This window comes from Akebia trifoliata, chromosome 11 (assembly GCF_017979445.1).
Source record: "Akebia trifoliata isolate Shusen 1 chromosome 11, ASM1797944v1, whole genome shotgun sequence".
Taxonomy (NCBI): domain Eukaryota; kingdom Viridiplantae; phylum Streptophyta; class Magnoliopsida; order Ranunculales; family Lardizabalaceae; genus Akebia; species Akebia trifoliata.
In genome coordinates, this window is record NC_141385.1 from 45461769 (window position 1) to 45484829 (window position 23061).

The 23061-nt window shown below is 34.9% G+C and overlaps 1 protein-coding gene across 2 annotated transcripts; it reads right to left on the reverse strand.

Moving 5' to 3' along the window:
* Positions 1 to 3400: 3400 nt before the first annotated feature.
* Positions 3401 to 22541, reverse strand: LOC147392054 (uncharacterized). Of its 2 annotated transcripts, XM_086458012.1 has the most exons (15): positions 22392 to 22540; positions 18624 to 21354; positions 18408 to 18526; positions 18042 to 18312; positions 17471 to 17708; positions 17223 to 17373; positions 14819 to 15070; positions 13840 to 13942; positions 13662 to 13730; positions 13430 to 13548; positions 13067 to 13340; positions 12258 to 12495; positions 12010 to 12160; positions 10724 to 10975; positions 3401 to 3601 (listed from the first exon to the last, which is right to left on the reverse strand). In XM_086458012.1, the coding sequence occupies exons 2-15, from the start codon at positions 21331 to 21333 to the stop codon at positions 3599 to 3601; spliced, it is 4950 nt and encodes a 1649-aa protein (XP_086314138.1). In that variant the 5' UTR covers positions 21334 to 21354; positions 22392 to 22540; the 3' UTR covers positions 3401 to 3598. The 2 variants fall into 2 exon arrangements, 1 of the variants encoding a protein (XP_086314138.1); XR_015182669.1 differs by lacking the exons at positions 3401 to 3601; positions 12258 to 12495 and having other exon boundaries at positions 10837 to 10975; positions 22392 to 22541.
* Positions 22542 to 23061: the final 520 nt, after the last annotated feature.

Sequence of the window (23061 nt, forward strand, 5' to 3'; positions counted from 1 at the left end):
ATAACTTAATTATCCTCATCTTCAACCTGAAATAAAAACCCTTTGATTTCTCTTTCCTAAATCAGCGCCCGTGTTAAAGGCACCTAAATTATTAATTAGGGCACTCCATTTATCCAAGACATCCTAACTAATTGTTTTGACGATCAGGGTACCCCAGCTGATCAAAGCACCTCATTTTTTTGTCGACATGCTCATGTCATCATTTACCATGCAAAATCGACATAGGCCAAAAAAATCTTTTGGAGGTATGTCGACATGGTGGGGTGCTCTAATCATAGTAAAACTTAAGTAAAAAAATAAAGTTTTAATTGTTTGGAGTACCTTTATTAATATGGCAGATACTCTTAACCGCAGCCCTAAATCAGTCAAGAGAGGATTTTTGAAATAGAAGATGATGAGATTTTTGATAAGAAATTCTTGGGATTTTCTACAAGGGATTAAGAAGATATTCAAAGTAATGAATTGAAGATGAAGTTAAATAGATTAAAAAGTAATTTACTATTGAGGTCAAGAGCTTGAAAATGACTGGGTTTACCAAGAAAAATTAAGTATTTTTTGTTACAAGTAAAAAATGAAAGTATTTAATTAGGTTATTTTGTATTAGTCTTCAAAAGAAGAACAAGGTCAAAGGGGGCATGTCGCCAGTTTGAGAAAACAGGGGTATCTCAAATATTCACCAGTTTGATAGGTGTCTACACAAACAAAAATTTGAGGGGAAGGCGGCCACAACGTCAAGTGGGCATGTTATTAGTAATTAGTTTGAAAACATAGGTTGGGGTATCGCAAATGGGCATCAACTAGGAGATTGTTCGATGGTTGTTTTACCTTAAAATTGCTCAAACACTTCAGATATTATAGCTAACCTATCACTTTTTAATTTTCGAACAATTCTTAATTGCTTCTATAGTTTTCCCTACTTTCCTATATTTTCTGTTATTCATGGTTTGCAAACTCGCTATTTTATCTCATCTTCATATCCATGGAGATCAAGTTGATTCATCCAAATCGTATCGTACACTCAACTTTTTAAAATTGATTACGTTTTATATTTATACTAGCGTTTGCCTAGGCCGCATCCTTTTTGGGGTTAAAGGAGTAAAAAAGAAAAGATAATAAAATTAAGAAAAATTTATCAAAACATGCATTGAAAATTGAATAATTTTCAAAATGGAGTACTTTTGAATTTATTTATGAAAATAATAAGTTATCTTTTTTGAAAATATTTTACTTTATCAAAACAGTACAAATAGTAATTTTTAGAATTTTTGTATCGAAAAATACCCTTATTTTTTTAAAAAAAGTTCAATTTCAATGGAATCCTTTTAACACTGCACAAAAATAAATTTTGATCCCATTTCAAAAGTGGATATTGACATTGTAAATATATATATATATATATATATATATATTGATCTCATATAAAAAGTAATTTAAAAAGAAAATAAAAATACTCAATGTCAACAAGATCATTTTGACGTGAGATCAAAATTTATTTTTATATAGTTTCAAAAGAATCTCATTAACAAAGAAAATTAAAAAAAATTAAAAAAAAAAAAGTCAATGTCAACAAGATCCTTTTGGCATGAGATCCGAATTTATTTTTGTACAGTGTCAAAAAGATCTCATTGACATGGAACTTTTTTTTTAAAAAAAGGTACTTCCAATACTAAAGTTTTGGAAATTATTGTTTATACCATTTTGGTATAAAAATATTTTCAAAACTAGTAATTTACCGATTTTGAAAATAAGATGTATAAGCTCCATTTTGGTAAATTTCTCTAAAATTAAAGGTATATTATTGAAAAATGAGGTTGAAGAGAAGAAAGACTATAAAATTAAATGCGTGAAAAGGAATGGTAATAAAGTAGGGTAGAGTGGATCCCACACCACTACAATTGGAGTAGGACCCTTTGTTATCAATTCGGAATATGGCAAAAATTCGAGTTCTATTCAATTTTGAATTGCAAAAATCTGATTTAAAATTTGACCAAAAATTTGATAAATGGAAAATATGTGGCATATGCTTCATAAGTGTATTATTATTGGTTTCATTTCAAATGGTAATTGTGAAGGTAACGGTAATAATGATGGTGGTGATAATGAGGACATTGAAGTTATTCTTCCATTGATTTAAAAAAAAAAGACCAAAGTCAAGGGACAAATCATCAATTTGAAAAATAAATGTAGAGGAACCATGTCATTATTTTTTTAAAGATAAAAGAGAGATTTATAGCGTAAAAATGTGGATTCCTCCAAAATTTTGAAGCATGGCCACTTGAAAGTTAACTTGAGTTACACATCACAACTTACAAGTTTATACTTTGCAACATATAAGTTATAGTAATCAATAAAAAAAAACATATAAGTTATAGTAGATTTTTTTTTTTTTTTTCCATTTAGTTTTATAAAAATTTGTAAAAGTCGTAAAATTAAAAAATAAAATAATTTTATTCATTTCAAACTTAAAATCCGTGAATTATTCAAAATAGTTCAATAATCCGGAGAATAATACTTTCATTAAAAAAAATAAAAACAAATTCGTGAATTTTTCAAAAATTAAACGAGAGATTGCTAACAATGGTGATACCTACCGTTGTATTTTATTATATAAAATCTTATTTGAGATGGATCACAAACATATAAAATTAGGCTGATTTAGATATTCTCCTCTAGGTTTTGGTTAATATTTTTAGATATGCTCCCTGTGCTTTTAAACAAAGACTACCCCTTGACCTCAGTCTCGTCTACAACACTTCCATAAAATGATCTAAATGCCCTCATCTTCATCCTCCTGCGAAAAACACTTGATAACCCAAAAGCCTACTATCTTCAAGCACCTTAATCTCCAAGGCAAATTCTGTTGACCTATTCAACGTTTTCTTAATAGAATCCTAAGGTTGAAAATCAGGGTAAAAAAACTGTACCTTAGATTAGAACATAGATTTCCTGTCTTGAATTTTATATGCTAAGCTGATGAACCAATGGCATGCCGCCATGTGTACAGAAAATAAGAAAGTTATTGGTTGGTGGAGAGAAAATTTATGAGCAGTTTTAAGTGGTTGGATTTTACTTGTTTTTCAATACACATGATGGCATATCATTGTTTGATCAGCTTAGCACATAAAATTCGAAACAACAAACCTTTGTTCGTTAGGGGAGGAGAAATCAAGAGGCTTTGGCTAGAATGTTCTTGGAGTGACCATTAAATTTGATAAATTCCATAGAGATTTCTTGGGAATAAAGAACAATCTAATGGTGGATCAAAACTACACGAAAATAAAAATCTGTCATCGACAAGAATGAAAGGGATAATACAGAAACACTTTTTGAAAAGTTAATATATTCATACATTATCAATGCAATGAGGGATAGTAAAAAGCATACAATAAATTAAATGTGCTTGTGAAACCAATAAAATAATTAAATTATATATAATAAAAAAAAAACAAAGTTTAAGCATGATTACAATACAATTAGCTCTATCATGCTTGGAAAATGTTGGTACGCTGTTTTTTCTTCTATTGCAACATTGATAGTGGAAGAATTGGTAAATCTATATCTTCCTTCTAATTGTTCAAGTAAGACCATCTGACAGAGTTCACTGAAACAAAAAACACAATATTAGAGTTGTTGCATCATGAAGTAAAAAAAAGAAAAATGTTTAAGAGCCATAGAGGCTTTCATGAGTGAGCAGATCCAGAAATATAACATACAGAAGAAACAAATAGATCAAGCAGATTGCCACAAATAGTAAGAACTGCACTTCAAGAGTTGAGATTATCTTATAGCTATTTTACCCTCAGCTTTTGCCTTGTGTGCTTTTGATGTTAGAAAATTAAAAATTGCACTTCAAAAAGGCACAGAGCTTAAGCTCAGATAACAATCTATGGAACAAGCAGCTCAATTATGTGATGTTAATGTCTTAATTTTAAGGGCATTTCAGTTATTTACCCTTCAAACAATGAGGCAACTACGTGTTGAATGAATATTTTCCTCCTCTCGGGTGTGCCATACTCCAATAAGCCCTTTGACCCCCTTATATTCCTAATTCTCCCCTTCTCCAACAGATCGATCTTTTGGAGTAGTTGGTTGATTAAAATTGTATCAGAGTGCTAGGTTCGATTCTTTCCACCCTTATGGGTGAGGAAGAGTATAGAGTGAATATTCTCCTCTCAGGTGTGTCAAACCCCAATAAGCCCTGTGACAGATTGATCTTTTGGAGTAGTTGGTTGGTTAAAACTACATAGGATATCCTGCATTGACTATTAACCATGAAGCCCACATGGTCTTCCTATGAAAAATGCATTCCAATTTCCAGCAACCATACAGCTGCTATGGACCTCTAAACATTTAGATAAAAAAATGAAATGGTTGAGATAAAGGCTTTGTTGTTGTACGTAATCCAAGAGGTGGACTCTTGATTGCAATGTTGGATTGATGAGCATGTACACCTCATAAGGATAGAGATATGGGGATGATATAATATATTTATACCTAGTTTATTGATCAGGGCCTAGAAAATTGTTTCTAGGGCCCTATTTACAGAGACTTTAAGGTTTAATCATATATAAAATTTCCTAAATAGACATAATTCATTGATAGTCCATGTTTATACTGTTTTTAAATAAATTTTAAATATTTAGCCTAATTTTCGGTTATTTAGTTGTGATAGGTCAAAATCACGAGATTCAAAAGGATGAAGTAAAATAATTAGAAAAGTACATTATGATTCAAGACCCAAGACAAGACCACAGACTGAAGACCAAACTCATTGGGCCCACAAGAGCCGCGGCGAGGTAATGTCGACAAGATTTTTCTCGAGATTCGTGCAATGTTAAGGTGACATGATTTGTGACGTAACAAGTTAGGGTTTAGAATCTTTATAAAACAAGAAAGTGTTCCAAATTCTAAAAACCCTAATCTGGTCTCTATAAATAGAAGACCAGACAAGAGCTTTTGATCATCTTCTCCTATCTTCTCTAGTCCTTTCCTAATCTTTTAGTTTTCAGTTTTTAGTTTATTTTCTATTCAAGCTTTGTAAATAGAAGGAGTTCTCTGCCAATTTTAGGCCAAGATTAATAAAAGGAGCCTCACTTCCTTTCCAATCTTTTCTCTGTTTCTTTTTATAATTGCTTTTATTATTCTTGCAATGATCTGTGGCTAGACCCCCATTTGAGAGGTCAATGAAGCCTAAGCAATATCATCTTAGTTAATTTTATTTGTTTCTAATCATGCTTCAATGCTCTATTGTAATACCAATTTGTTAAATAATGATCATTTGATATAATATTTCTTCATCTAATTTTGATAGTTTAATCCTAGATAAGTTCAAGTTAAACTATGCCTTATTAGAGATTTTACGTTTGATCTTTAGATTTCGTCTTATTAAATATTATCACAGAATTTATATTACATATTTGGATTAATAGATTTCATCTTCCGATCCAATAACATTAACTTTGTTAATTGGATTGAGATAATAAATAAACAAATAAATTAATGAGATGGACTGCTTTTCAGTGGATTTGACTGATCTAATTCTTTTCATTGTGACTCTTGCTCATCTTAAATTAGTTTTATTTCAGTTTTCTTTTATACTTTGAACTGTGATCGTTTTAAGTCCGAAATTGTGAATCAACGTCGTCTCTGTGGATCGATCTTTGTTTGCCAAGGCTTATTATTGTGTCCTCTATTTTTATTGATAATCTGCACCAACATTTATCACACTACTAATAGTTAATTGCTATTCTTTAAAGTTCTTCAGGTCAGTATGACTTTTTATTGTTTTTAAATTCAGAAGTTCTTTGTTGTACTCAGAGGGAAAAAAATTGTACAGATGATGTGTAGGAGGTTGATGGGACTCCCCACAACATCCAAATCTGAACAAAAACAGTTGAAAACATCCAAGTTTTTGACAAATGTGTAAGTGGAAGCATTCTTTTTGTATTTTACCTATTTATGGTCTTCCATTATAAGGGTGAGTCACAGTAGTTCAGTATGAGATGGAATTTAGATCAGCAAGTTGTTTTCCATATGAGGAGCAGTTAGTTTTTGTTAGGAGTGGGAGGGAGAAATTGACTAAAAAGGAAACATTGACATGACCAATGTTATTAAAGTGTCTTGCTTAATATTTTGGTGTGCGTATTATTAGATGGCGGGTATCGTAAAAATTAAAAATAATTTTTTGTGATTTTAACAATTCTATTCACTAAACCTCACCATTTACAGTGATACTACAACTTCTTATACACAAATAAATAAATAAACAAGATCAACAAGGTGTTGCCACCACACACACACACACACACGCACACACACAAATTATAAGATCAAGATATGTTAGTAACTAAGATAGTAACATGAGAAAGGATATAAATTGTTAATGCCTAAAGGTCACCCCAATAGGACTTAGTACACCCCATGTTATCCTTCGGATTGATGGTACACCGCTTCAAAATTGGAGATTACTTAAATAAACTCTTCAACACACTTAGACGAATGCTCTAGCAATTTTCTTATATCAAGGTCGGAACCAATGAGGGCTATCTATAGAGTTTTGAGGGTGTGAACTTCATTAAGAGCATTAAGAGACAAGGCCAAAAGTCTTATCAGGGAGATATGGAAAGACTTATAAAAAAGGCTTATAATGGGATAAATTATCATGGGTATTTGAAAAGACTTATAAAAATGAAAATTCTCTCATGATTGAGGTTCACATGTACTCTTCCTAATAATGGAAAAATGAAAACTCCCTTATGGTTGAAGCTTCACATTTATTCTCTATAATTGAAGGGTGCCTGGGGTGAGAGAAGTGAGAATTAATCTCAGCCCTTGGATCTAGATACACCATCATCTCTAAATCACCTTTATCCATTCTTTGTCATAATTTTCATGCTTGCAAAATTAACAAGAAAATAAATAAAGTGAAAAACATTTACCAAGATAAAAACAAGTAGGTCCTTGTGGGTAGTGGCCATCAAGGACTTAAAATATATACACAAATTAAACTTTGAAAATTTTAGTAAAAATGCAAGCATGTGCGGACTTAAACTATGGTGAATAACATAAGAAGGCATCATTTGTGAGCCTTTTGCAATTGATTATGATATAATCCTCACTAAGTCCAATTGATCCATGGCTAATCTGTCTCTTTGCAGTAGTCAACAATGTTTGATCAATAAAAAATTAGGAAAGATCAAATGAACCAATCATTCATCTAATGGTTCCAGGTGTCCCCTAAGGAAAAGTATATACATGAATCCATCACATGTACACTCCATATGAGTGTAAGGGTATTTCTCTCATAGCACATGCATGGAAAGATCTATCATTTTGATCTTAAATTGCGACTATCATCATGCATGCGGTGAAGGCCACCATCTTTGAGGTTTAAGCTCTTGTCCTCTCAAGCCTTTGAACCTTCACACAAGAGGCATCGGCCATTATAAATCTCAATATGGGCTAACCCATAAACCCAAAAATGCGATGCTTTAGACCTCATGCCTTATGGACACGATTAACTTGGGTTTTAGGACTTGTTGTGTTGACCTAGCACACAAGCCATACTAAGGGTCCATAGGGAACTAAGATACATGTGCCCCTCCTTAAATAAACATTCATCATAATGATTACACGATACAAGTAGTTAATAGAGAGTATTAAGGCCTCAATGGCCACAAAATTCCAACATTTAGTTCATTAGATTATATCCGTACTCAAAAAGGAGAAAGCATGAACAAAGATTGCAATCAGTAATCTTGCATTTGAGATCCTCATATAGTTTCAATTGACACCCAAACTAACTTTCTTTTCAGCTATTGCAAGAATTATATAGGAATCCCAACCCTTGAATGATTTTATGTTTTTTTTTTTTTTAGGAGCTACTTGTCATGCAGTTTATTGAGTTATTTTAGATATGTTAATTCACTTAGGGGATTGTCAATTAAAACCTCCCCTACCCCACCTCCCCAACAAATACAATAAAGATCAGGGGGAAAAAAGAGTGGGAAGAGTATAAAATAGGGCATGCAAGATATATGATGGGTCGTATGGGGTTTGGCTTGACTTGGATAAATTGGATTATGAAGTGCGTCACTTCGTCTTCCTTCTCTATCCTGATTAGTGGATCTCTTGAAGGCTATTTCAAGGGAGAGAGAAAGTTGAGGCAAAAAGATCCATTGTCACCCTTCTTGTTCATGTTAGTGGCCGAAGCTTTGAACAAAATGATCTCCAGGGCCGTTGATTTGGGTGAGATGATTGGGTTTGACACATGGGTTACTGGGCCCAGTAATTCATGTCTTTAGTTTGCAGATGATACATTAGTGTTCCTAGATGCATTAGAGCCTCAGTTGAGATTAGTGACATCCTGGGTTGTTTCGAAGTAATTTATGGAATCCCAGTTAACCATAGAAATAGCAAAGTGTTTGCAGTGGGTGAAAATCTGAGTGTGTAGGTTTGGGCGGCTTCAATCGGATTTTAGGTTGGAACTGTTCCCTTTACCTATCTTGGTCATCCTTTAGGAGCCGCTTATAAAAGTAAAGCCTTGTGGGATCCGGTAATTGAGAGATTTGATAAGCAGCTTAGCTCATGGAAGGCTTAGTATCTTTCAAAGGGGGGCAAGTTAACTCTTATCAAGAGCTCTCTAGCTAGCATCCCAAATTATTTTCTTTCTTTCTTCTCATTGTTGAAAAGTGTACAGAAAAAATTGGATAAAATATGTAAAGACTTCTACTGGAATAATAGGGAAGGGTCAAGGAAGTGGCACATGGGGAGCTGGAGGAATATGCGTAGGCCAAAGAACCAATGCGGTTTGGGTTTGAGGAGATTTGAGTGCATAAGCTCAGCACTTCTTGTTAAGTGGTTGTGGAGATTTGGTGACGAAGGGAACAGATTTTGGAGGGAAGTCATAGCTAGTAAGTTTGGGATTAAAGAATTTGGGTGGGAGAGCGGGGAGGCGAAGGATACGTATGGGTGTGGTCTATGGAGAGGAATTCTTAAAAGATTGTCAAACTTTTGGAAAAGAGTTAGTTTCAAGGTCGGCAAAGGAATGAGGGTTCGGTTTTGGGGGGATCTTTGGTGCGGAGATGTTCCTTTGGTGGAAAACTTCCCTACTTTGTATGGGAGAGATCTAGCGTGGAACATCGGATTTAGAAGAGGTTTCAATGAATGGGAAGGAGAAGAGATACGAGAATTGTTATCTAGAGGAGGTGTCTTTGAGACCCATGCCCAGGATAAGAGGGTTTGGTTAGGAAGCAAAAATGGGAACTTTACTGTGTGCTTGTTCTACTATTCTCTACTTGTTCCTAATCCAATCACCTTCCCCGCTTCAGCTATTTGTGGTCCTAAATTGCATACTAAAATCTCCTCTTTTGTTTGGTTAACAGCACTAGAAAAGCTCCCCACTGTGGATCAGCTTCAGAGAAGCAGTTTCATTCTTCCAAGCTTTTGTTGTTTGTGCAAAAAGGAGGGGGAGTCTATGAATCACGTCTTGCTGAATTGTTGTCTTACAAAACAAGTTCGGGAGCGCTTCGTTGGGCTGTTTGGTTTGGTGAGTTGTTTTCCTAACACTATTCGTTCTCTTTTTGAATCTTGGCTGTATTGTGAGATCTCATTTTGCGATGCGAAAAGCATTTTGTGGAGCATAACTCCCTTTCCTATTTGTTGGGGTTTATGAAAGGAACAGAATAGGCGAATCTTCGAAGATGAGGAACTCGATTTACAAGATGTAATTTTCTCCATTTTATCGTTCATTTACTTCTAAGGAAAGGTGTTCCAGATTTTTAGGGGGTCTTTTTTGAGGATTTTCTAGTTAGATGGAATCCCATCTGTAGTCTGACAGTGGATTAGTTATCTTCCTTGTTGTTTTCTTCTTTGATGTATTTTTTGGTGGTTCTTCTCGAACACCTTGTACATTCTTTTCTCTTCTTCTTTAATAAATCTTTTTTCCTATAAAAAAATTAATTTTTATATTTTTATAAACATCAAATAAATGTCAGTGTTAAAAGTATAAAAGCACCAGATACCCCAATAGAAAAACTCACTAATCCGTGAGGCTCCTACCTTTTGCTAACAGGTAACGCGTATCCTGATAAAAGAGTTTTTAAGTTTTAAATCATTGATGCCATGCCCTCATAAATACATCATTGCGCACATTATCAACTATAAAACGACATTACCAACAAACCCATAAACAACAATATTTGATAGAATAAAATTGAGCTTCACTATAACTAAACAAACTTCATCTTTATTTAAAAAAAATTAAAATTAAAATACTTATGGGACAATCCCAAAGAAAAAATGAGATCAATGTCACTACATCATCATCACCTCCAAATCTTATTTCGACTGTGAATGAAAAAAAATACTTCCTTATGCAATAAAAAAGCCTTATCTATTCTTCAAAAAAGGGGGGAAAATACCGACACCTCTAGCACAAATCATCTAACCTATATATAATGTGGAAATAAAAGGCTTAAATGCATTTAAGCTAGTGTGCGTCGTGATTATAGAACAACACAGTTCTTTAGAAGTGCGAAAACTAGATTTTTGATTCATTGATATGCAAAAGATAACGCATTTAATGAAATTTAGAAGTAAGATTTGAAAAAAAAAAAAAAACACATATATTTGTTTATTTGGGGTGTCAGCTAGTCTGATTTTTCTAGTAGTTTATATAATAGCATGGCTTCTTCACAACAACTCATGCATTTGATATCCTTACCTTGGAAGTGTTGGGGGTGTCAGCAGAGCAAGACGGATCACAACTGGTATCAGCTGAGAAGGGTTTTTTAGCTTCGCTTTCAAGAATCCTTACCACCTTAGACATAGTAGGCCTGAGTGCGGGGGCCTGGTTGGTGCACAACATTGCTAATTCCAACATCGTTCTTGCTTGTTCCATTGAAAAATCTGGTTCACATGCAACAGTTGCATCAACCAAATCCAAAAGCTTCCCCTTCTTGCACAAAACATGGGCCTGTAATCTCACACCATAGCAAAATTTGATCAATCGTTAATCTATATGTAAGTGCAGTAACATAGTGCTTAGTCAAAAAAAAAAAATCCAGTAACATAGTGAGGATTGCTACAGTTGTATTGACCTAAATAAAAGATTTGGGCATAAAATCAAAGATGTAGTTGAATTATATTATATTATATTTAATTGAAGCATATGCAACATAACGACAATATGTAACAATGGTGTCCAAGATTTCCCTTCATATAATAGAAAAACAAAATGTTTTTGTTCTTTATATTACTTCTTTACTTAGTATTTTACCATTGGAAGTATGGCGTGCATCTTTGAGGGAAGTTCACAAGACCATTATCTACATATGAACCCAACACATTGTAGTTTTGGTTTTATTTCATTTGTTGAGACTTTTCAGGTGGGCCCATAGATAATACTAAATATTGATCAAAATAACATGTTTCATGCAACAATTTTGAACATATCTGAAATTTGAAATTAAGTAATGAAAATACCTGTAAAGAAAAACAAAATCATAAAATAACATCAATATTTAAGTTTGAAAACTGTTATATATATATATATATATATATATATATATATAAAAAACTACACCAAAATAAGGCTGTGACACACATTTATAACAGCCAGTTATCATTATTTGCAAAAATAATGACTATCACAAACAATAAAATTGCTTTGATATGGATTGTTTCCTTTTTCCCAAAAATCTGAACTTGTCCCAGGCCTTCTTGTAACACTGGCTGTTATTTTGGTTCCACTTCTCAAATCCTTAATAATTCAAGTACTCCCAACTTGTTTTTGGGGGGTATGATGAGTGTTGATGTCATGTCATTTCCTGAAATATTAGCTCTTTAAGAGGAAATTTTAGCAGTAATTCTTCAACTTCTCTAAGCGGGCAAATTATCAGATACACACACACATTAAAAACAAAAATAAATACATAAAAAGGGAAAAACAAACCCATATTGAATCAATTTGAACTTTCAACTAACTAGAGAAAAGTTGAAGTTTGGTACCTTTTCCAAAAGGAATTCACTCTCCTTACTCCGCTTGTAATATATGTTATTCTTCCCGCTAACAATTTCTAGAGTAACAACTCCAAAGCTGTAAACATCTGTTTTTTCTGTGATGACCCCCCGCATTGCATACTCAGGTGCCATATATCCACTGAAAAGACATAAATTATAATATATAAATTAGATGGGAAATCATGACTCTCAATATCCTTATGAAAGATATGGTAACAGAGGATATGGCTATTTACTGTGTTCCACATTGTCTGGTTGTGAGAAAATGTGTGTGTTCGTCATCATAGACCCTAGCTAATCCAAAATCAGATATCTTAGCATTGAAGTTTCTGTCCAGCAGAATATTGCTAGCCTTGATATCCCTATGTATAATCCTCAATGGCCCTTCTCCATGGACGTAAGCTAAGCCTTTCGCTATTCCTAGGCAAATCTTATGCCTTGTTTTCCAATCAAGTTTCAACATATATGCTGGATCTGCACATGTGGATCACCTAATCTTTAGTCATTCCATTTAAAAAATAACAAAAACTAAACCAAAACCAAGAACTAAAAAATAAAAATAAGCAAAAACTTCTTCTAGGGTCCAATATCAATATGGAACACAATGGAATAGATAGTGGCACGTGCGAATACATATAGGCTACATATGGATCAATTTCCTTTTTTGAAAAGACTCGGGATCCAATAAGGTGTCCAGTTCCAATAAAATAGGAACGAGTTTCTACGTGGCATGCTTTAGTTGGAGCTTAACACCTTGGACTCCTAACCAAGCCGTGCACGCAGCCCATTGTGTTTATTCTCCAACCAAAACATGCCACATAGATACCGTTCCTATAGATAGGAAAGGGATACTGTAATGGATTGCAACTCTTTTGAAAAACAGAGATGAAAAAGAAAGGAGAATTAGTCGCCTCAATAATCTGTAACTATCTTCTCACACCACTAACTCATAGGTCCATTTAAAACAAATGACTTTAGAGGCCAGATTTTTCTAAAAGAAAAATTGGTGAACAAGAAAATTCATAGATAGGCTATCTGGGATTACCAAATAAAGCATCTTGGAGGGAACCGTTTTCCATGTACTCATATATTAGAAAGCATTGGTCATCTGCTGAATTGGATTTTTTTCCTCGACCCCAAATCTTTTGGATAAGGCCTTGACGTTGGTAATCTGGTGAACACCATCCCAAAAGTTGGACAAAATTTGGATGTTTCAAGGCTGAAAGGGACATTACTTCATTAATGAATTCCTGGATTCCTTGCATCGACCTTTGAGAAAGCCTTTTCACTGCGACTACACTCCCATCTTGCATCTCAGCCTGCATTCATGTTAAACAAAAAATTTGGCCTACACGGTACTAAGTAAAAAGAGCCAAAGAGATTTAAGTTTCCATTACAGATAGAAAACCTTATAAACTATCCCGAAACCTCCTCTGCCAATCTCCTTCTCAGAGCTGAAATTTTGAGTAGCTTCTACAATCTGTTTGTAAGTGATAGATCCTTTTTTCAAATCTATGTCTTGGGATCCTGTCTCAAGGGGTTAGTTATAAAGAAAGGTGTTAACTAAGCCATGTTCAACCATTCAAATTTATTCTGCCAAAGAAGCAGTTATTTGTGAGAAAATAGGAGGCATATCTAACCAAAATTACGCAATTCAGAGGAAAATTTGTCTTCGATCTCTTCCTCGGAGGAATGTTTGTCTTGGGTTCCTGTTTTGAGGGAAAAATGTAAAAGAAATGTGTTCATTAAACCAAGATTGTCAATAAGTGCACAATGGAAAATTTATATTTGCAAGAGCTCAATTGTTCAGACTCAGACCCCACAAATAATTACGCAAGTCAGGGGAAAATTTTTCTTTGTTCTCTTCCTGAAAGGAATATTCATCATCCGAGTTTTCTATCGTTCCATCTTCACTGAATGACTGCAACATAGGACAGTAGTTAACTTCCACAGACCTTTGTAATGACATCATACATAAAGTTATGTATAGGACTATAACGATTTGGCAAGATAAAGCCATTAAATAGTTCTAATAAAGGATCATTTAAAGCTAGTAAAGGATCATTTTGCCAACTGAGAGGAGGCCAATAAAATAACGATAATGATAATCTGCGCATCTACTAGTAAGGCATTTTCATTAAAATCTCATTTTAATGAAAGTGGTTTAGTTTTGATCATCTTGAATTTGTGATAAATTAGATGGTTTGGATTGTTCAATTTCTCTACTTGTGGCCTAAGGGATCTCTTGGGAAGAGCCATTTAATGGGGGATTATGACAGCAAGAAAATAAATCTGCCATGTATAAGATTCAAAGGTATAAAACAGAAGCACATATTGCTACATTATCAATAGCAAGGGATGGTTGAAAGCATGCATCATACATTATGCAGACCAATAGAAGCACAATACTGACTGTTGCCTATCCTAAGTTGGGGTGATTAAGGAGATGTAAAACACCACACCACATATAAAACCAAAATAAGGAGCCAAATAGGGGAGAGCTATATTTCATGCCTCTCTTTACAACTCAGGCATTAGATATACGAAACCCAAGGGGTTGGCCTAGTGGCAAGCCGAACCTTGATAAACTCCTCAGGGAGGGTAGGTCAAGGGCTCGAAACCCCACAAAGCAATGAATTACTCGGGGTCAACCTCCAGGGTCCAGTTGACCCTCGACTCAACCGGTTGCATGTAGGACTTTCCGAGGAGGCGATGCAGTTGATCATGGGATTAGTCTCACCCGAAGAGGGAGGGGTTTACCCCCAATAGGCAAAAAAAAGGCATTAGATATCCGTACCTTGGAAGTGCTGGGGATTTCAGCAGAGCAAGAAGGACTACCACAGGCATCTGTTGAGAAGGGTATTTTGGCTTTGCCTTCAAGAATGCTCACCACTTCAGACATTGTAGGCCTGAGTGTGGGGGAACTCTTAGTGCACAACATTGCTAATTCCAACACCATTTTTGCTTGTTCCACCGGAAAATCTGGTTCAGATAAGATAGTTGAATCAACCATATCCAGAAGCCTCCCCTCCTTAGCCAAAACATAGGCCTACAGTTGCACACCATACAGGTATTTGATCAGTTCATACACATCCAACGATATAATGAGGTGTGTAGTCTTAATCTTAGTGCAATGCGTTAACTTGCCAAATTATGAAGCGTAACATACAGACTAGCAAAAATAATTTTACGAATTTCATTGATTTATGACCTGGAGAAATGTAATTTACTCCTAATATATTGATCAAATTTGTTTGAAGACCCAAATGTTAAAATTGATGTGTTTTAAACAGTTATACCCTGTTTCTTTCAACATTTTCTTGCTTTTGAGAGTTTCCTTGATGAAAACAACTACTACATCAAAGAATGTCGATTGAAAAACCTGAAAGAGTCAAAGTCAAGACCAAATGCTCCTAAGCTTGCATATTGTGAAGTTGTTCCACAATGAAAATCGTACTTCTTTTCAATTTCATGTTCACTAAGAAATTTATGTTACATCAATATCACAAATGTTTGAACTTTGAATGCACAAACATTTGTTTCATATTTTTTGGCCTTTTAGAGCAAATGTTCTTACCAAAGTCTAGAATAATAAGAATTAAATAAATAAAAAGATTAGGCAATAAAAAAACATAGATGTAAAATGAATTATATTTACTCAAATGATATTATTTATAACCAAGGTAGCTTATGTAACATAGCAACGCTATGTGACAATGGTGGAGTCACAGATCAAGTTTCCTTTCTATATTTATATTTTCGTTCTTCATCTATTAGTACCAAAAAAGTGTTCTTCATAAAACTGTTGTTTCCTTAAGGCGTGCATCTTTAAGGAAAGTTCACATGACCAATGTCAAAATACAGGGGAGAAGCTAGTAAGGAGCCTATGGAGGCAGTTGCCCCCACAGAACTTTGTGATAACCTGTATTTTCAACTGACTGACTACATCCTTCATTTGCCCCCACCCCCTTTCAGTTTTTTAAGATGACATTGCCTCTTGATTGGGCCTTCTCTCATAGACTAATTGGAAAAAACCTAAATATCCTTGTCTTCAACTTCCAACCAAAAATCTATGAATTTCTCCCCCAAAACCATTCATCTTCAAGCTCTTCAATTGTACCATCAACTACCCCTATCTACATACAAACCCAACACATGGAAGATATGGCTTCATATCATTTGTTGGGAATTTTCAGGTGGGGCCCACAGATAATACTAAATCCTGTTTGAAATAACATGTTTCACACAAAAAATTTGAATATCATATTTGAAATTTGAACTTATGAAAATAACTGTACGAGAAAGTGCTATAAATTAAAAAAAAAAAAAAAAAAAATTGTGGAAATAATATCATTATTTAAGTTCATAAACTGTTTGAACTGTTATACCAACCACTTATCATTACTTTTGTACATAATGGTACAAGCAATAAAATGGCCTTCAAATAGATCAGTTCTATTTTTCTAAAAATCAGAATTGGTCCCAGGCATTCTTCTTACAATGACTGCTATTTTGTTCCACTTCTCAAATCCTTAAATACTTTGTATTAAAATGTGCAAAATGATAATCATCTTATGCACTGTACTCCAACTTCTTTTTATTTTTTACTTTGTTATGAGGAGCGATGTTGTCATGCTTATAATATCATTTCCTGAGATGTGAGTGTACTAAAGTTTGCCCGCACCAGGGTTAAGGGGGTAAAAATGGAAAAATAATAAAGTTGGAGGGGTATTCTTACAAAACTTTGAGGTTAAAGGGTAAAAGAAGAAAAATAATAAAGTCGGAGAGCTATAACTAAGAAAATGGGAGATGAAAAAAGACAATAAAGTGGGTTAAAAGAGGAAAGATAGTAAAGTTAGAAAAGTATTATTGAAAAGAGGGGCAAAGAGGAAAGATAGTAAAATTGGAAGGATATTATTGAAAAGAGGGGCAAATACAATAAAGTTGAAAGGGGTGAAAAGGAAAGACAATAAAGTGATATAGTCTGGACCCCACTCCATTGTAGGTGGAGTAGGACATTTATCCCCACAAAACTGTAGCAAAGTGGGACTTACACTTGTATTTTATTATATAGATTTAATAAACTTTAGCAATAATTCTTCAAATTTCTCTAAGAGGGTCAATTTTCACAAAAATCAGCCATGTCGAATCAATTTTAATCCTTCCATAACAAAATCTAGGGAGAGTTTGAAGTTTAGTACCTTGTCCAAAAGGTATTCGTACTCGCCATTTTGATTGCAATAAGTAGGTCTCTTCCCACTGAAAATTTCTAGAGTGACAATTCCAAAGGCATAAACATCTGTCTTTACTGTTGCGATACCCTGCATTGCATACTCAGGTGCCATGTATCCCCTGCAAAACCATAAATTATAATATAAAATAGATTGGGGCAATCATAAATCTTGATATCCCTGTGAAAGATATGGTAAGAGAGGGTTTGGTTATTTACATTGTTCCAACAACTCTGGTTGTTAGTCCGTCTTCCCCATCATATGCCCTAGCCAATCCCAAATCAGATATCTTAGCATTGAAACTTCCATCAAGCAGAATATTGCTAGATTTGATATCCCTATGAATAATCTTCCTGCTCACTCCTTCATGGAGGTAAGCTAAACCCTTTGCTACTCCGAGGTAAATCTTATGCCTTGTTTTCCAATCAAATTCCAACTTATATTCAGCATTTGCACCTGTAAGATCCCAATCTCTAGTCATTCCATTTCATGAAAGCAAAAAAAAAAAAAAAAAGAAATGTTCTTGCAGGGTCCAACATCATTGGATACAACAGATGAGATCGTGACATGTGAAAGAGATATAGGCTATAGGAGGAATCAATTTTCGTTTTTGAAAAATAAAAAAGAGAAAGTAAAGGAAAACCAATTGTTTCGGTAATCTGTATCTGTCTTCCCACATCACTATCTCATTGGTTCATTTGAGACCAATGCCATTGGACGCTAAAATTTTCTACAAGAAAAAAAATATGGTGTATTTAGACAAATCATAGATAGGCTATTCTGGATTACCAAGTAAAGGAGCGAGGGAACCATTTTCCATGAACTCGTATATTAGAAAATATTCATCATTTGCTAAATGCGATTTTTTTCGCCGACCCCAAATCTTGGAGAAAAGACCTCGACGATTGTCATCAGGTGAACACCATCCCAAAAGTCGGACAATATTTGGATGTTTCAAGGAAGAAAGGAACGCTGCTTCATTAAGGAATTCATGGGTTCCTTGCTTTGAGCTTTGTGAAAGCCTCTTCACTGCGACTACACTCCCATCTCGCAGTTCAGCCTGCATTCAATTTAAACAACAACATTTTTGGCATATAATGTAGCAAGTGAAAAATCCAAAATCCAAAGTGATTTATGCTTCCACAGATACAAAACCTTATAAACTGTCCCGAAACCTCCTTTGCCAAGCACCATCTTAGTGCTGAAATTTCGAGTAGCTTCTACTATCTGTTTGTAAGTGATAGATCCTTTAGTCGAATCTATGTCTACGGGTCCTGTTTCAAGCGGTAAGTGTTAAAGAAAGGTATTAACTAAGCCAAATTCGAGACGAGCACAACGAGAAAATATATTGGAAATCATTCAAAATCATACCTAACAAAGAAGCAGTTGTATTTGTGGGAATAGTAGGCATATTCTCCTCATAATTAGGCAATTCAGAGGAAAATTCGTCTTCACTTTCTTCCTCAAAGGAATATTCATATTCGCTCTTTTCCTCATTCATGTTCTCAATCGCTCCATCTTCAATCTCTTCCGCTTCTTTCCTCTCGACGACAGAGTTGTCAACTTGACAAGCAGATGATGACTGCAACATAGGACAGTCGTGAACTTCCTCATACCTTAACAACGGCATCACACCCCGCAAAATCTCTAACTCCACCTGCAATTTTGGCAAGTTCTTCAAACATAGGCCTTCTATTTTCCAAGTTCCGTCCATACTACCAAAGAAGTCAGGACTCATGCATTGTACTTCACCATTCTTGATACAAAGAAATATGAGCTCGGGAAGGGATGAAGGATTGACCCATTTTGGAAGAATGTCTCCATTGTAGTACTGAATATCAAGCTCTTGCAGACGTGGGGGCGGACAAAGCTTATCCAGCTTTTGTAGAATCTGTTTATTCACACAATCTTTTGTGCCGAATGACAAAACCTGTAGTTGATGGAGATGTGACAGGACATCAAGTTCATCCTCTCCAACTTCATCTCTCCCACTAATGTTTATTCGTAAGATTCTGAGTTGCTTCAACCCCTTGAGCTCGCCAAGGCAACAGCCATTGTAACCTGGACTTGATAGCTTGAATCCAGATAACACTTGAAGATTGGAGAGTTTCCCCAATCCCTGAGGAAGGTTTTGAAGAGAAGAGCAATTCCCGATGTCCAATACTGTAAGCTTTTGTAAACTTGTGATGGAAGGAGGAAGCCTTTCTAGGCCATTGCACTCGCTCAAGACCAAAAATTGAAGGTTTCGGAGTTCGTTGATCGAATTTGGCAGCCCTTTCAGTCCAACAACTCCTTGCAGGTTGAGATATGCTAGCCGTTTTTGCGATACGATCCAGTCTAATAAATCCTTAATATTAAAACCTTTTAGCTTATTGTGTGAAAGATCCAACACTCTGAGAGACTTAACTGTCGCCAATTCACTTTTCCAACAGAAATTGAACTGAAAGCCTAGCAAGGCCCGTAGCTTTGAATTACTTTTTTTCAGTGGATTCACATTAATTTCACTTGTAAAACCCAAATGGAGAGAATTTACATCAAATACTTGCCTGTTTCTTTGATCAAAGCAACAGAATGCCTCTTTTTTGGCCATTCTAATGATCATATCCCGCACAATTTTGTGCATTTTGCAGCTATAGACTCTTCCATCGTAACCCCTCTGATTTACAACTTCAACTAGGCATCTACTAATCAGTTCCGATAAGCAGTCAAAGGCCAATTCTAATGCGGTTTTAGGGTCATTTCCACTGACGAAACCTTCTCCAGCCCACCAATAAACCAACTGTTCAGCATTGATCTCATAGTCTTCAGGATAAATAGAGAAACATAGGATGCAATATTTTAGATGAGCAGGAAGATCATCATAGCTCCGTTGTAGAGATGCCATTAGTGAAAAACGGTCTATTTCGTTCACCAACATATTGCGAAAATCATTGTCAATCTTTTTCCACTCGGCAAGGGATTCGCCTTTTGTCGACAGAAATTTTCCTATTCTCTTGATTGCTAGTGGAAGACCACCACATTTCTTCACAATTTCCTTCCCAACTTCTTCCAAATGACAATTCAAACGCTTGTCTCTGCTTGCCGAAGACACAACTTTGTGGAATAATAACCAACTCTCATTTACATCAAGAACTTTTGGTCGGTGAATCCGTTCTTTCACAACTCCCATGCTTTTCACAACTTCTTTTTTTCTGGTTGTGATTATGATGCAACTACTACATCCTTCCCCTTTTGGTAGGCCCTCGGATATTTGATCCCACCAACCTTCGGTGCTCCATACATCATCCATCACGATGAGATAAGTCTCATTTTGGAGAGCTTGATGAATTTTGATCAAGTGATCACCTCTAGCAGATCTAATCTCATCCTCTCCCAATTGTTCCAATATACTCCTCATGACCTCTCTCCCATCAACTTTTTGAGACATCGACACCCAAATCCTCTTCTCAAAGTGGTTGCCAACTTGTTCATCATAGAAGATCTTCTGAGCAATAGTTGTTTTACCCACACCACCCATCCCCACAATTCCAATTCGATTTTGCTCTCCGTTTATAGGGACAATCCATTGTTTGATATTTTCCGTGTCCTCTATCAAGCCGATTATCTCAGCTTGCTTAAAATTTTTTGTGGTGCATCCCATATTTCTGTTACTTTCTTCGCTACTCTTGTGAGCCATCTGAGCTATGATCGGATGTAGGTAAGTGTTCATTTGCTTCTCCAACTGTTCGATGCGTTTTTTAATTTCCATCAACTCCTTTCCCTTTCCACTTCGAAATACTAATTCACTTGGAGACAATTTCCGATGCATGGAAGCTCGAATCCGGCAATCTATTAGTATGTCATCGACATCATAAACAAATTCCCTCAATTTATCCATGAATTTCTTGACAGAATGGTAGGGACCATGATTACTCTGAAGCTTATCAATGTCGTACAGAAAGTTCTTCATTACATCAAACTTTTCCATCATTTCATTTAATTCAGTTTTGTATTCAGTGAGGAAATTTTTCTGATTTTCAAGGGAATTATATACTTGTTGCACAAGGAGTTGAAGTATAGCACTCATGAGTGGGTCAGCCATTGCTTCGCTCTTTCTTGTTCTCTGTAATACATCCAGCCATTAAATCATGAAACATATGAACTTCTTTTATTATTCAGAACTTTTTAAATTCAATTAATTCCTCATTTTTTTAGTCATATATGATCCAAGGAGTTGTCTACACCATTAATTGAAATACATTGTAGACAGTGTCAATGATGATCTGACTGAGTTTTACTATTCAAAAGTTGGCAGAGTCACAATTTTGATTGTCGTTCAACATATCATTAACACACTACATGGAAAAAAAAGAAAAAAAAGAGGGGGAAATTCAATACCAAGGTTTGTCATATTTGGTGAAATTTAACAGACCTTGTTGTTAGGAGTTTGTTGTTTGTCTATGGGTGTGTGCTTAGCAGTTTTAGTGATTCCATGCATTAACATCTATGTTAAAAGTGTGCCCAAACAAGTGATTTGCATAAATACTATTAGAGTTGTGAGCTAAAGTACTAAGTTTGATGTCTTTATATCCACAAAATTGAATCTATGGGTCCAAATCCCAAGGACCATATATTTCATAAGATTCTACTGCCCTTATAGTTTTAAAACTTGACTCCTCCCATGTGAATTGGAGATGAACCGACACAATCCCTGCTTCAAATTTCCCTGTTAAGTGCATAATTCGGTCGGTTTAGATTGGTCTAAGTGTTTTTCTTTCCAATATATAAAGGATTTTTAACAATATAAATGTTTTTGTTAATATAAAATGAGATTATGTCATTGTAGCATCTATTAATCTAGCTTCTAACAAGAAAGGAAAAAAATTTAATTAATTCTAAACATAATTTTGTTAATTTGAGGTCGAATCGATTCAGAAAGATTAAGGAAGAATTATACCCACTAGGGCTAAATCATCATTTGGATACAATTATACAAATTAAGCTACTTTTGCATTCTGAAATGAGTTCTATTTTAAAATTGAGAAAAACAAGAAATTATAAAATAAAAAAATAACAACAAAGTGAGATCAGATCTATAATCTATTGAGAAGGTTTCAGTAACATAAAAGCATGAATTGAACTTTGAATACATGTACATACTCTTTATTGCTCAGATTCTGGTAGTTTGGTTTCAGAAGAACTGCAAATCATTGCAAATAGAAGAATCAAGAACAGTTGGGTTTTTGAGAGTAAAAAATTGGTTCCAAGTGAAAAAGAGTTCAAGAGATGGGAATTTTTTAGAGGTCGACAGTCGACAGTCGACACTTGTCTTTGAGTCGGTGGTCATTAATTATACATTGACACTTTCCTGACTAACTTAGTGAGGAAAAAGGCGTTACTAAGCCTCATCCACCGTCAACAAGACCTCGAGATTTATAAAAGATCTCGATCACTATTTAAAGAATCTCGAGGTTTTTTTTGACGACATAAAAGACTTAATAAGGCCTTTTTTTCTCACGATGTTTGTAAGGCTAGTCGAACTCTTATTTATATTATAAAATTTTAAGTTGATTCCTTTTGCGTGGAAACAGACAACTTAGGCTGCCTCACAGATTTTTATTGGTGATGATCCAAAAAGCCTCCGTGTCCCACAGGATAGCTGAATAGGAGTGCTTTTATTAACACACTAAATTTTACTTGTAAGACACCAATCCATATGTACATTAGTTTCAAAAGGATTGGTGTGGTGCAAGTAAAAGTCGCTGTGCCAATAGAATCTCCCCCTGAGATAGTTAATATAGAGTTTCTATAGTCTATCTTGGGAATCCCT

Coding starts and splice junctions, on each gene's coding strand:
- LOC147392054 (XM_086458012.1), bottom strand. CDS start 21,333: ATGGCTGACCCACTCATGAGTGCTATACTTCAACTCCTTGTGCAACAA. Junction 17,709..18,041: donor TTCCCTCGCTCCTTTACTTG/GTAATCCAGAAT, acceptor GGGATCTTACAG/GTGCAAATGCTGAATATAAG. Junction 12,496..13,066: donor CCTCCAAGATGCTTTATTTG/GTAATCCCAGAT, acceptor CCACATGTGCAG/ATCCAGCATATATGTTGAAA.